General features: G+C 38.0%; 1 protein-coding gene across 2 annotated transcripts in view; it reads right to left on the bottom strand.

Moving 5' to 3' along the window:
- Positions 1-15,058, bottom strand: part of ATP6V1H (ATPase H+ transporting V1 subunit H) — a 286,032-nt gene that overhangs the window by 22,147 nt on the left and 248,827 nt on the right. The window contains exons 3-9 of one of the 2 annotated variants that reach the window (XM_062633392.1): positions 14,730-14,832; positions 13,164-13,253; positions 8,934-9,047; positions 7,925-8,029; positions 6,991-7,044; positions 4,184-4,281; positions 1,989-2,181 (exon numbers count right to left, since the gene is read on the bottom strand). In XM_062633392.1, coding sequence (XP_062489376.1) covers positions 1,989-2,181; positions 4,184-4,281; positions 6,991-7,044; positions 7,925-8,029; positions 8,934-9,047; positions 13,164-13,253; positions 14,730-14,832 — 757 coding nt within the window. The remainder of the gene's footprint in view (positions 1-1,988; positions 2,182-4,183; positions 4,282-6,990; positions 7,045-7,924; positions 8,030-8,933; positions 9,048-13,163; positions 13,254-14,729; positions 14,833-15,058) is intronic. The other variant, XM_062633393.1, reaches the window with a different exon arrangement.

Raw genomic sequence — 15,058 nt, 5'->3', positions numbered from 1 at the left:
CAGGTTTCTAAGATATCAGACACCATATCAGCTGCAAGAACACTGCAAGTAAATGTTAAAACTTGCATACTGAAAGGAAGTCATATTCCTGCTTTAATGTGCAAAACCCCACATTCCTATTTCAGTAAGAGAACTGAGAAGTAAAAGGTAATTTACAGAAAGTAATGCTAAATTATTTGGAGTTAAAGTGCTAATGAGCACAAAAGAACAAATAATGAATCTTCAAGAACAATATATTCAATAAGCCCAAGGAGCAGATAAAGTTAGGAGAGTATAAACACGAACACATAACTAAACAGAATGGATCAGTAAACTATTCAGTGATAAAAAAAAAATAAATCTTAAGGTACAAAATGAGCTGCAGGTAGGAAACACATAAAAGACAGAAGTACAAAAAATGAGGGAAAAACACCCCCATATTTTAATAGGTAACGTAATTGATTCAAAGTTGCTTTACAGAAAAAAAACAAAACAGGTCAGATTTGGAGAAATCAAGTAGTAGAGGAGACATATGTAAGCTGCCAAGACTCACGACATACCTTCAGTAATGCACAAGCAGTAGGGATGATCAGAGGAGTCATCAAGCCCAGTCCTTTATGCAATTCACCTCCCCCCTCCCAAAATAAAAAAATGAAAAGGGCTATTTTGCCTCTGCTACATATTTTAACTTCCCTTTAGAACTCACAGGTCTGATGTCTAATTTCTAATCTATTATTTCTTGGCTCCCAGTTTATAACCTCATTTTCATGCCAACACTAGTCTTTAATGTTGAAGAAAAAAAAAAAGCTAAGTTAATTTCCCTGAAGCCTGGAACAGAACCATCTTACTCTTTCTTAGCCTTTATTTATTAAAAGGATGTTTAATTTTTGTCTCCTCTTGTAAAACACACAAAATTTAAGAACTAGCAATTATTTCTCCTACTTTTTAGGACTCACTGAGCCCCTCAGCTTGCCCCTGCCCTTCCCAAGTTCTCTTGCTATATACCCATGTGTAATCCTAACATTAAGATCCTAAAGAACACTAGGACATCTACAGAGGTCTGCATAACAAGAATAGCCCCTACTGAATACCTCATGCCACCGACTGCTTTGAACAGAAATTTTTCTAAGTGGCAAATGCTTTTGGCTAGAAAGACTAAGTTACAGAGTAAGCCCCTCCACATAGCTTATTATAGCTAATCAACAAGTCACTAAGCAACAGTTCTGCTCTTGCCATTCTAATCTGCTTGCAACATCTCCTACTGGAACATAATCAACACCAAGGAAAACAGTTTCCAATGTCTACATCTATTCAGGATAAAAATCCTGTTTTAAAACAGGATTACAAGTTGTTATAACATTCCTGTATTACATACAGGACACTTGACAAGCATACACATAAAACTATGTGCACATGCACAATTAGCATTAATGAACATAAACTGGTACTCTCACATTGAAAACACTGAGCCTCAGTGGCTCAGTTATTCCAAATTATCCTAAATAGGACCAGCAATGGACACAAGAAGTCAACTAATTGCTTTTACATGGATATTCTCATTAACCTTCATAGAGCCACCAAGAAAAGTGTTTTGGACTAGCAGATACAAATAATTTCTAAGTCAGGCAGCTGGACAAATGTGTTTAAAATAATATTTTTTTAATTAAAGCTTCATAAGGATAAGTTTATCAAGTATTAGTAACTAGTGTTTTACACTAGTACCAGTAGAAACGAAATCTTGAACTGAAGAAGGGAAATCACTAGTGCTTCTCAGCAGATTTCTTTAGTCGACTATTTTAGAAAGACATTGCATAACAGACTTCTATACTTGAAATAGCGTATCTTTTACCTGTAGCAAAACTCAATTCATAAAAAAATTAAGAAGTAGAATTAAGCTTTCAATCCACTTTACTGATACAGTCCAGCAGAAACAGCTGTGCATCAGCAACATCTGAGACCTCCGCATTTGAGAGAGAAGCACAGTGGGATTGCAGTCAACAGATACTTACACGAAATGCTGCAAGGATGATTCTAGTTACTTTCTCTTTGACAGACTCCTGAAGAATATCTGACAGCACTGGAACAATATTATACCGCCGGAGATATTCACACATTTGAGGGCTAAATGCCAGCAGCCACACACAGAAAATCATCTGATACTGGAGCTGGAATCCACATTTGTTGCTCAAGACCCCCATGATACTGAAAGATTAACATAACATACACTGAACCACCCTGAAACATTAAAAGTGGTTAACAGGAGTTTATTGGAAAGAGCTGCTGAGGATGAGCATACAAAGCATGCTTCACAGTATTTACTTCACAGTAATACTGTACTAGTATTTACCATTGTGCAAGCAGCTTGTTCAGAAAGCCATCTTTTGAAGATACAGCTATTTTCTCCCTAGCCTTACAGCCATAACAGCTTTTCCCAGTGTCCTGGGTTCAGCAGTAGCAGTAATTTTTCTCCTTCTTAGTACCTGGTGCAGTGCTGTGTTTTTGACTTTCAGCCTGGGAACAGCGCTGATAACACCGATGTTTTTAGCTGCTGCTCAGTAACATTTACTATGATCAAGGACTTTCTGAGTCTCAGGCTCTGCCAGGGAGGAGGGGAAGTCGGGAGGAAGCAGAGAGAGGACACCTGACCCAAACTAACCAAAGAGGTATTCCATACCACAGCACATCATGCCCAGTATATAAACTGGGGGCAGTTACCTGGAAGGGTTAGATCGATGCTCAGGTCAGGCTGGGTATTGGTCAGTGGGTGATGAGCAGTTGTATTCTCTTCCCTTGTTATTTCCCTTATCATTATTACTATTGGTGGAAGCACTGATGATTTGTGTTATACCTTAGTTACTGGACTGTTCTTATCTCATGATGTGCTGTGGTATGGAATACCTCTTTGGTTAGTTTGGGTCAGGTGTCCTCTTTCTGCTTCCTCCCGGCTTCCCCTCCTCCCTGGCAGAGCATGAGACTCAGAAAGTCCTTGGTCAGAGTAAACGTTACTGAGCAGCAACTAAAAACATCGGTGTTATCAGTGCTGTTCCCAGGCTGAACGTCAAAAACACAGCACTGCACCAGCTACTAAGAAGGAGAAAAATGAACGCTGCTGCTGAACCCGAGACACCCATGTGAACTGATGTACTGTATCCATCTTCAAGTTCACTGAGACTTTTTCTACTGGCATGTTTACAGCATTATTTGTCATTCTAGGGGAAATGGAGAAACACATAACTGCCCTTTCAGAGTTATGAAGGAGAAGGAGTAAACAGACACAACAAAATCTATGCAAATTCAACTTGTTTCCTTAACTGTATCTCTTCACAGGAGTGTCTGAAATGAGCTAAAGTAGTCATTATTTAACAAGTGAGTTGTCAGAAAATAGCTAATAAATACAACACATCACAGATACACAGAGCACTGCTAAACAACAAATAGTATCACAAGATCTCCAAGAAGAAATCATGCAGAAGCCTTGCTCAGCTGCAGTTCTGAAAATTTAATAAGCAATTTACAGCTGCATTCCAAAATAGCTAACACTATTAAAAAAATAACAATAAAAAGCTTCTTTGGTGGAAAAGTTTGTTTCAATAGTGTCATCTTGACACACGTGACCATCATTTGAACTTTCACTTCATAGACAACTTTTTGATTTTTCTCCATTTCAGCATAGGGGGTATTTTTTTCCACCAACCCAAATAGAGGCACGCACAACAGAAAAGTTACATATAGACAAGCATTTCTTAAATAGGGTGACAACTTCCTATTCTTATGCAGAGCTATTTATGATGATAATTACCTACTTGAAGCCATTTGAATTAAAAAAAAAAAACTGAGCATAGCTCTAGAACATGTTTCTCCTTTCACAAATATTTACATACTGAACTCCAAACTGAAAGACAAAGATTAGCAGAAACTCATTAGTCCTTACTCAAATAATAAACAAATAACCTTTAGCTGAAGACAAACAGTTATACTTCTGTTCAGATATTTATTAAAGCAGTTCTCAGTCATTCCTCAACATTGGTACCTGTATCTGCAAGTTTCATTTGTCTATTTGACTTTAGTAATGTTTGAAAACAAACAGGCTTTGTACTCAAACAGATCAGCTGTCTTTTGCAAGAGTTCTATTCCAAAAGAGGTCACTGGGAAATGTGCTATTGTGTGTGTACGTATATCCGTATCAATTGAAATACATGCTCACCAATTTACTCCATCTGCTTCTACCCACGCAAAGCGATACTCATTGACCCTGAGCATCAGCTGTAGACATCCAGCAACACATTGTACATACTGGGAACTCTAGGTGAAGAGAAGAACATATCACTTCTTGTAAGAAGAGTTAGATAATAACTACCAAAGTTCAGTTTTCCAGACTGGGCTTTCCTGACATACTTCAACATGCATTTCTCCAATGACATTTCCAAGTCAAACATGCTCACTCTTATTATAATGCTTTACATCCCTCTATTTAAAATAAATAAATAAATAATAATCTCACAAGAAAAAGTGGGAAGTAAAACATAAATGAAGAGTTTTGAAAAGGAAAGAAGTATTATGCAAGTGATACCATTTTATATTACCATAACAATTTTTTATAACCCATTTGAATATGCCTTCTTGCAGTATCGATGAATGAAGGCTGTCTTCTGTCTTCATCCACCGAGTCAATTGTTATTCTATTGAGCAAACTTTGGGAAATAAATCAGCAAGCTGGTTATCAGTTTGAAGAAGTTTACTAGAAGTCATTGTAGAAAAATCGGTGTTGAACTCAGGCTCTTCCTACACCCATTCTCCAACACAAAACAGCAGTGGTGTCATTACAATTGTGTATCTTCCTATGTGTGTGCCACACCATAAGTACCATGCTTATCATAATGAGAGGTGTATTTATACAAAACAAAATACCATTATGCAAATAATTATGCAAAATCATCCTCAAAGTTTAGCTTTGCATTTTATTTTTTTCTTCATTAAAAGCTTAGCATAGTATATCGTGCTAAGAAAAGACAAACTTTCCCATTAGGAAAGCATGAAGATGCACCACTGCACTCTATTTTCATTCAGATTCCTACATGAACAGTCACTAGAACAGAATCATTAAGCAGCTTTTCATCCTGAAAAGCATTCCTTTTTTTTTGTGCAGTAATACAGAAAATGGGCAGCACTTCAAAAATGGGTTTTGGCCAAAACATTGTCCTCCCACTACAGCAACAGAGATCCCAAGGCACAAGCAAAGCAGCATTTTTTTATTTGTTCTCAGTCAATTTTTGACATCATCTTCACCAATACTCAGATTTGCTGCTGATAAAATATTGTGGTTTGTTTTTTTTTAACTCTATAATCCTTTTTCTTTACTAAGTGTCTTGAAAATCTTATGGTAGATCACTCACATAATAGAAGGTCAAGCCTTTCAAACATTTAATGGAGTGAAGAAGTTAGGCAATAACACATGAAAAGAAACAATAAATAAAATTTAAAATATAAAGATTAACTCATTCTGTGTCTCTCATCAGAGATTAAGACCTTTACGGAAAACCTCAGTTTGAACATCTAGGCCCAAATCATCATACAGAACATCCATTTTCCTGGGTTGACTCTCACATACCATGCAAATTAACCAGCTATAAATATACAGGTAGCCCTCCCACCTCAAATAATGTATTAATTTATCTGCATCACTAACTTGTGCACTACTGACTTGGAGCTTTCTTTTTAAAGAGTCTGTCATAAAAGCATTCTCTTTCAATACTGTTATAATTAAAATTTCATAATAGATCCCAGCCCTCATCTCTTGTGTAAAATGCTACAACTGCAGCTGTAATTCACTCTGAAATAAATTAGTCAGGACCTGCTTGGGAATCCTGCACAAGCTACATCTGCAATCAGAACACTAACAAAGTCAAAATAACGCATACCCAACTTAATTATCCTAGAACATACCTGCACTATCAGTCCTGCTGCTTTGGAACCCTGCAGTGGTACAGTTAGAAGAGCTCACAGTTCCATAGCAAGTGGTGTTGCATGCTGCAGAACTATTTACTCTTTTAAGGCTGTATGACCAACGACTGCCAGCCTAATGAAACCTAACGGTTCTGCGTGCTATTCTGTACATGAAATACTGAAATACTTCAACTCCTATGTTCAGGCCACAATTTTACCCCTTATCCAAGGACATGCATAACAGTCTTTCATCTTTTCTATTTTAAACTCCAGTCAGGTGGCAATTCAACATGAAGTTAACACTTTAAAGCGATGACTACATGCAGAAGAAAAATTTCAGGTTCATATTTAAGTCTTCTGAAAAACTGAACACTTTCAGGTTGCAAAAGGAACAAGACCAAACTGAATTCTACTCAACATTAAGCCACAATAAACCGCCTTGCTGTGCCACAACAAAACAGAAAATCCAGTTACGATGATCACTTGTGCTTGTCATCCTGCCACAGTTCATTTCCAAGCTCAACCACCATTATAACTACATAAAATTTAGTACAAATAAATACCAAAAAAAGGGCTGTTTTCACCCAAATTCAAGCTATTTAAATATGAAAAGCTTACAGCTCTGAAAGCACTCTTGCCATTTCATGCTACACTGGTTGAGGGGCAATGTTAGCTTTTAATATCTAATGTGCCCTTTCTAAGTTCTTCACATCACAAGAGCTTCTTAAGTGTTAGGTTTCTTCTACAAGTTAAAAAGTTCAGTGCTAAACAGAGAGTATTTTTGAAATATTGAATTAATTGCATTTATTTTTTCAAGCTTTAAAACCTCTACGGTTTTAAAAACCCAAACCCATCTGGAAAATGCTTCCACTGCCAGCATTCTCTGAGAAATCAGTATTTTAAAAGTACTTTTGTTTCTTGGCGCCATCACCTGGCACTCTGTTGTTGTACAGTTCTGATTCGAAGTACTTTCTATTACAGACACCAGAACAGCTCTGCACCTTCATCTGGTGAGTCGATATCACCTGCTCAAAACAGCAAATTGACATATGTCAAAGATATACTCACATCAGTTGTGGAGACTGCTCCTGCTTCCACAGAACTCCCTGTACCACGCAGTTTCTAACAGAAAAAATTAAATTTTAAAATCATGCTTACAGAACAGTTGTCACCAAGTTTCTTTCAACTCTCCAATCTCTCTAGTCATAAAAATATTAAGAATCTAATAGATTCTTTTCCTGCGTAATATATTATGATAATTTACTGTATCAAATTTCCACACACAAACCATCGTGTCTAGAAGAATATGCTTGGACCCAACCCTGGTATATCAGAATTTTTATTTATTTGTGAATTTACTAAAGACTTTTATCCATTTTCATCTTAGAATTTGAAAACTCTTCTCTTTTGCTATGACACTACCTTAAAGAATGACAAATCACTGGGTTTTGATAAGGATTGAAGGCAAAATCTCCAAAAATAAATATAAAGGAGAACAATTCATCCTTGAAACACTAACCAGCAGTAAGCAGCTCATACTGCTTACTTATAATCCAAATAAGTCAGGATTTCTTTAGTTTCAAGAGACAGGACTGAAAATAAAAGCTTTGTCCTACAGTAAATTGAAAAAAAGTTTTGATGTTCACTTCCTGTTGCCATGTGATTTTTCTTCCCAGCAAATAGCTCTGAGAAACAAAACAATACAGGGATACAGAAAACCTTCAAATGTTTCCTTGGTGTCCAGGGAAAAAAAAGGTTAACCAACAGAAAAGACAAAAGACCTTAGTTTTTAATTCACATTTCAAGAACTGGAGTAGAAAATGTAAAATATTAAGTTAAAAACTATGTGTTTGAATAAAGGATATTTAGCTTTAAAAATGACAAAGTAAAATTTCATTTTAAAAAAAAAGAAAAGCCAAAAATATGCCTTATTCACACATCTATATTCTTGAAGAAAGTCTCCAAAGTCACTGTACTGTTTAAACAGGAGTAGTTTTTTTACCTGTGAGCTGAGCTGACTTTTAATCCAGTTGAAATAGTAATTCAAGTCACTGCCTTCCATAAGTTCCCTCCCCCAAGCAGCCAGTTTGGCAATAATTCTTGCTGCCTGAAAAAGAATTCAATAAACAGATTTTTCAAATGCAACAACTTCAGGATTCAATGAGAAGTCCTATAAGCTCTGGAAACTAAGTTTTTTTCATAGCAGACCACATGATGCTGTGGTTTAGACTGGTGACTGAACCAGTGCTGATGACATACCATGTTTTTAGATACTGCTGAGCAGTACTCGAACAACATCAAGGACTTCTCCGTTTCTCACTCTACACTTTCAGTGAGTAGATAGGGGTGTAAAGGGGATGGTGACAACCAAGCAGCTGGGAGGGGACACAGTGGGAGAGCTGACCAATGAGTTATACTAGTTGGGCATCAGTCTGCTGGTGCTGTGTGACTGCTTTGCATCACTCCTTTCTGTTGGATTCACTTCAGGTTCCACTCCCTCCCTTCTTTCCCCTTCACTCTTTCCCCTAACCCTAACCCTAACCCAGTACACTTACAAACCATATTCAAGTAGAGTTTGAGTGGCACTGTACCAGTTTGAGCATATTAGAGAATAAGGTTAGTCAAAATAAAGATATTTCCCTTTCACAGGATAAGAACTTAAACTCTAATATTTGTACAGCATGAGGAGCACTAGTAGTTATGACAAAACTTATTTTTCTAGTTATGTCTTACTATGTTTAATTAATCCCAAAATCCCCGCTTTTCTAAGCCTTTAAAACCTGCTTTGACCTCCCAGAGTAAAAAACAATGCCAATAAACAACATAACTTTTCTTTCTAAAATGTGGCCAAGCAAAGCCTGCATCACCCAGATACAGCTCATCTAGACTGCAACAGGAAAAATTTCTACTCCAGGCAGTAGTTCAGCTTCAAACTCCAAAAGTCTCCTGAAGAAAAATAAACACAGCATTTTTCTCTACCATCTTCAGGAACAGGTTCATTTAAAACTTACCATATGCACAGTGAAAAGATCTTGTCGATTCAACATTGGGAGAAAATAGGACCACGCAGTGTTTTTGCCACGTTTTGCATAATCAAAGAAGACAGAAACACGCTGATGATTTTCCTGTAAAAATGGGGAGAGACTTGTAAAAGCATTCAACATAAAGTATTTGCTTCTCTGTGTTGGCACACATTACCAGAGTGTATCCTGGCTTGTAACAGCCCATAGTTATTTTTCAGACTGACAGTTGGATACAGTTCATTTCAGAAGTTCACCACTAAGATTAGACATTTGGGGCAGGGAAAAAACCTTTAAAACCCTAGTTAGATTTCAGCACTCCAACACCTGCTTGAGTAACAATGGATGTATCCTTTTGATCAAGCAAGCAGAATGAGAGAAATGAGAGAGAAGCTAAATACTGTCATTTGCCAGAGGAATACTACTCTTCAATCAATTATGTTTAATTAGGTCCATACAAAGTTTTCCCCATATTGCTACTTCCACACAAAAGCCTGTTCGACTTGGCTGTGTATGCTACAAGTGAAAATCAGAGATGTAAGCTAGTCCTTCCTCTCCATTCCTCTCAATAGGAAGTGAGCTCTTCTCTACCAGAAGAGGCTGCAACTGATTCAGCTGTTATCTCAGGCAACCTGCATACCTAGGAGAGGACATAGCCACCAGAACTCTGCTCTCCAAGGCTTCTAGACTGAACCACAAGAGACCATTAAGCACCTGAACCTGGGCACTGTGCAGTTTCCTCAAGCATCTCTCCTAATAACCACTGTGATATGTAGCTATTACGGTTCCCCTTAAAGCAGAACAAAGAGGCCACGCAAACCTGGAGGAGGAAGAGGAGCTCTGCTACTTCCTAATAGCCTAGAATACAAACAGTCTTCCAGAAGATCAAATACCTGGATTACCTCTTTATCTCAGCATTCCCAGTAAGCTTTAATTCTTAACAGATATCTCTCCATTGAAGTTAAGCTACTATAGCCAAGTACACAAGTCCTGAATCACTGTAATAGAAAAACCCACAAGAGAACAGTATCTCAGTCTCCACTCCCCAACTAATTTAATTTTCAAACTCCTCTAGTTGCAGGGCTGTCCTCCATCTATTCAGCACCGTATTATTAACTTCATGGGCCAAGAATCAGCTAGGCAAGCCTGCTTGTTGGAATATTATCCATTAAGCACAAGATGACCTGAATGCATTCATGCTCCAAACACTGTCATCTTACTAAGCATGAGTTACCAACAACCCTTCACTGAAAGCATCAAAGTTACTGTACCACATGGGCTGCAAATTGCTGTCCTGATCACTGACTAGGGAAGATGAGGTGTCACTACTTATCCAACAGTCATAACCCCTACAGTGATTAATGCTCTATACGGCAGGTGTCAAACAACACTCAATCCCTCTCAAAATCTGTTGTTCAAACAATGAAATTAAAAAAAAAAAAAGTGAGATCTCAAGAATACAGGGTCTTGGTGGAGAGCGTCTGCTCTTTGAGTGCTAGTCTGACAAAAAATGGAAGCTCAATCAAGTAAATCACTATTAGCATCTACACTTTTGCTACACAGAGTCTAGCTAAAAAGATCAGAAATAACTAGATCAATGAGTTCACTTTACAACATAACTAAGCAGGAGACATATCTGGAAGCAGAAAAGCTGAAATAACTTCAACATGTTGTCAATCAGAAGACTAGTTTGGTTTGCTGTTAAGGTGCAGGGCAAAGACAGGACAGAAGGAATGGAGAACTGCCTATGGCCCTGAAACACACAAAACCGCACCTTCCTAGGCAGCTCATGACTGCACCAATAAAAAGGAAATCCTGAAGCTTTCACATCAGCAGTTGAATAATTTAGCATCTGTCATTTCTGAAGAAGCACATGAAGCTCACTTGGGTGGTACTGCTATCTGCACCAACTACACCACAGGTTCTTAAAGATTTCGTTAAGTAACAGACTGCAGTGTGATGGGATCACTAATCCAGAGAAAGTATTCCAAGTGTTTATCATATGAATAGAATAATTGTTTCCTCAGGGACTCCAGTATGCTAACACTCCACCTTCAGAAATAAGCAGAACGGTGATATTCTTATAAGGCAATACCACATTAATTCCACTTCTGCCAGCCTCCAAGAGAAATCTTTCCTAGAACAATGATCAAATCTGTAAGTAGCACTGCTGGAACAATCCTAGACATCTAGACAGCTTCTGTGTGCTCAAAACACAGTTGATATGATTTTTACACCTCACAGGAAAAGCATAGGAAGGTAACAGAAGAACCACAGTCACCATCAATACAGATAAAAGCTGGATATTGTTAACCTGTGATAGTTTCTAGAAGTTTCAGCTATCAAAAGTAGCTTTCAAATATTGTTTGTCTCATGAAACTGCAGTGAACATCCTTGCTCAAAATAATTTCACATGAAGAGTCACTGCCACCATGAAAGACCACTTCCCTGAATAATTTCTCACTTGAAACCTTTGTGTGTACTGAATTAAAACTACTTGGGCAAAGACAGGAGACTTCATATCCACTACTGTGGATTCTTCTGCCCAGGCAGTCTGCAGAGACCCCCACACTAAACTCAGAGTCATTGGTCAATATGCTGCTTTCTGACAAGAATGTTACACCTTGAAATTGTGCAAGCAAGTCTCCATAAGGAATCACTGACAGCATGTTCCACCATCTGAACATGACCAAAAGAAAATAGAAGTCTCACTGCAGTTTTACCCCATGGAGAGATGGAGAGTTAAGAAGCCCTGGGATGGTGCCATGCAGATGCCTGCACACAAGCCCTCTTGCTCTGCCAGCAGCAAGATATCACTGAATAATGAAATTATACAGAGTGCTGCAAAAGCCAGTGCAGCCTTCCAGACACTGAAGCAGAACTCCTAAAGTGAAAAAGACATCCAATTTCAAACAAAAGAGAATACATACATCCATCTCTATTCTCCTGACAATTTGAAGTCATTATGTTTAACATTAAGAATGCCACACATGCCACTTCTGTGGCTGGGTAAGACCCTGAACACAGAAACGTCAGTGCAGTCAAGAAAACATGTTCATTAGACACATATGCAGAATTAATAGGGCATATAAGAGATCACTCAACGCTACTCTCTGTGACCACCTAGTACTAATGCAATTGTTCAAGAGTGGACCAGTGAAAGCCTTTATCTGTGGGGTATTAATTCTACAGGTCAGGAGGTTATCAGCTGTTGCATACTATAGCTACAGGCTATGTGCTAATGTCAAAGCACCTAAGCAAAGCAAGACATACTAACTTACAAAGACAGGCAAGTGAAATGATTACTTTGTCATCATCGATATGTCTCACACAGAAAACAAGACCCATTCCTCACAGAAGTAACCATAATAAACAGAGTTTTCATACACGAAGACAAAGTCATTAAATGCATAAAACAAAAATAGGTACTCCCAACTCAGTGTCCTATCAAGGAACGACGCTAAGGCTCCCTTCTGTCTTTTCTGCTTCTTGATGTTTGTCACACTCAAGAAAAAAATAAAGTCAAAGAAAAGAGGAAGAGGGTTAGAGTGACAAAGCTGCAGATGGGATTGCTCAAAAGCAGCCCTGAGAAGAAAGACTTGGGAGTGTCGGTTGATGAGAAGCACAACATCACCCAGCAATGTGTTCTTGCAGCCCAAAAAGTCAACCATAGCCTGGGTTGCATCTGAAGAAGCATGAGCAGGTTGAGGGAGGGGATTTTCCCCCCTCTACCCAGCTCTTGTTCCCATTTTATAACTCAACGATGCAGAATTTCAGAACATGTTGTCCTAAACAGTCTAAAGTTACACTGGAAACATGAAACTGCAGAAACTACATCTTGCTGAAGGTGGCCAAATTAACACCTTCATAGGAAAAGCTTCAACATCTTCAAATTAGAAGTCATACCCTATCTATACAACAAGAAAGGCTACAAATCATCCCTTAACATCCAAGTTTCACATGAAGCATGGTTGAAAGCCAACAGACAAGAATATGGGTATGTTTTATTTCCAGAATATGAACATATACATATTCACATAAGACTAATATAACCCATGCGACTTTAGGTCTAACATTTAATCTCTGAAGACAAGATCTGAAAATTTATGAGAATATTTTTAATACAGCATGACAAACATCTGAAGAGACCTGAATTAGGCTAAAAAAAAACATTCAAGCATGCATTTAAAGACTTGAAAATAAGATAGGTTATTGACCTACTTGCAGCATATCATCAACCATAGTCAGAATGTACTGAACCGTCTGTTCCTTGGAGATATGAGTCATCAAGTTTATAAATGTTTTAGCACACTAAAAAAGAAAAAAACAAAAACAAAAAAAAAGAGACATTAAAATTTATATTAGCAATTGTCTTCATTCCTTTTGGTAATATAAACTAGGACCTCATTAATTCACAAGGAAGCCTTACACAAGCATTGAGCATCCCAACATTTTATTCAATTGCCATAAGAGCTGAATACATTTGACATTACAAAGAAGATTTTCTGTCATGTCAATCGTTACCCTTTACAAATTGGTTTACAGCTTTCAAATGAAATAAAAATACTCACTAGCAAAAGTCAGCACAGTGTTTTGTTGAAAGACTGATCAGAAAAATCTCCACCCCTGTTCTTTCTTATGGCAGCAAGAAGAACCAAATAAATTGACAAAACAGCAACAAACTCAGACATGGCGTAAGAAGGTTTCAGCAACTTGAGGGAGAGAAGACAGGTCACTCTTACCATGTTTACTCCTATGCCTTGTAGACAAACCCTTGCTCATATTTGAGCTGGTTTCTGCCTCCTGAAAAACTTTACAATTTCAGCAACAGGCTGATATAATAGGCTGAAACATTCACAACACTACCTTTTACACTTTCTCCTTTCCCTTCACCACATTCAACTAAAACTGAAAGAAAAATGGAACTGAACTTGCACACTGTGGCATATCATGTACCCCATATTTGCTTTTATAACTATGCAAACTATGGTCCACTACATACCAGTCACACAATACAATCTCAGGGGGGAAGAGGAGAAGTGGAAGAAGAAAACCACTAAACACACAGGCCTACATGGAACAGCCTAAAATTGAAGTAGAACAAAGAGCTCGGAAGTTTTGCATCTTGAGTCCATCTGCTACACCTCACCTTCCCCTCTGCCTCCCCAACCCTCTTGATCTCTGACACTGATAGAAACTCAGGCTTCAAGACTGACATTCCAGTGCCCCAAGTATTATTTAAGTGTCTTTGGGCATCCAGCCTGGACTCCAATAAGCCAAACGGCATGGGTCACATATCAATCTCATATCAACTATGTCCAGTACAGATACCTCCTATCTTACTGGGACTAAAATGACACTAGACACCTACATTTAACTGAAGCTACCTCAGCAGACAGTGAACTCTATTGCTAGAACCACATTATAATTGTTCAGCTAACTAAGAAGAAATCTCACTGTTAATAGCCATCATCAATAAGACATAAGGAAAAAAGCTCAAAATAAAAACATGACTCAAGTACAAGTGTGCATGATTAAGTAAAATGGGATGAGGAAAGACTTGAGCTAGCTTGTCCCACTACAGACTCAAAGTCAGATGACATTCAGTAATTATTTAATAGGTTTTTAAAAGAATGTCCAACCTGTATCTGGGGGGGGGAAAGAATTATAATAGCAAATTTTAAACTTCTTTCATAACATCTTAACCATATACAGCAAACAATAAAATAAGAGTTAGGAAATTTTCCTTCCATCTTCCTCCCCAGTAGATTATTAAAAGAAAGTTACTTGATTGCCTTCTGTTTGCAACAACTCCTGTTTTTCTTCTGGATTTCTTTTTTGTTCAAATCTTTGAATAAATTCACAGTCTTCACCTGAAATCATCTGCCCTCTGAAAAGAAGATATGAAACTGTAAGCAACATGAACCACAAGTTACGTCAAACTTAACAGCCAGGAGAGAGAACTGAGGGTATGTGAGAATAATAGCCCTGCTAACACCAAGGTGGGTACAAGGAAGAGGAGAAGACACTGGGGCAGAGATACCCCTGCAGCCTGTGCTGCAGGCCATGGGCAAGCTAGGCTGTTCCCCCTCTAGCCCACTGAGGTCCACAGCAAA

The sequence above is a fragment of the Pezoporus occidentalis genome, unplaced genomic scaffold (genome assembly GCF_034315485.1).
Source record: "Pezoporus occidentalis ecotype Australia unplaced genomic scaffold, CSIRO_AGI_Poc_V1 ctg4, whole genome shotgun sequence".
NCBI classification, from domain to species: domain Eukaryota; kingdom Metazoa; phylum Chordata; class Aves; order Psittaciformes; family Psittacidae; genus Pezoporus; species Pezoporus occidentalis.
Note: the sequence above shows the minus strand (reverse complement) of the source record. Positions and strands in the feature narration are given on the sequence as shown.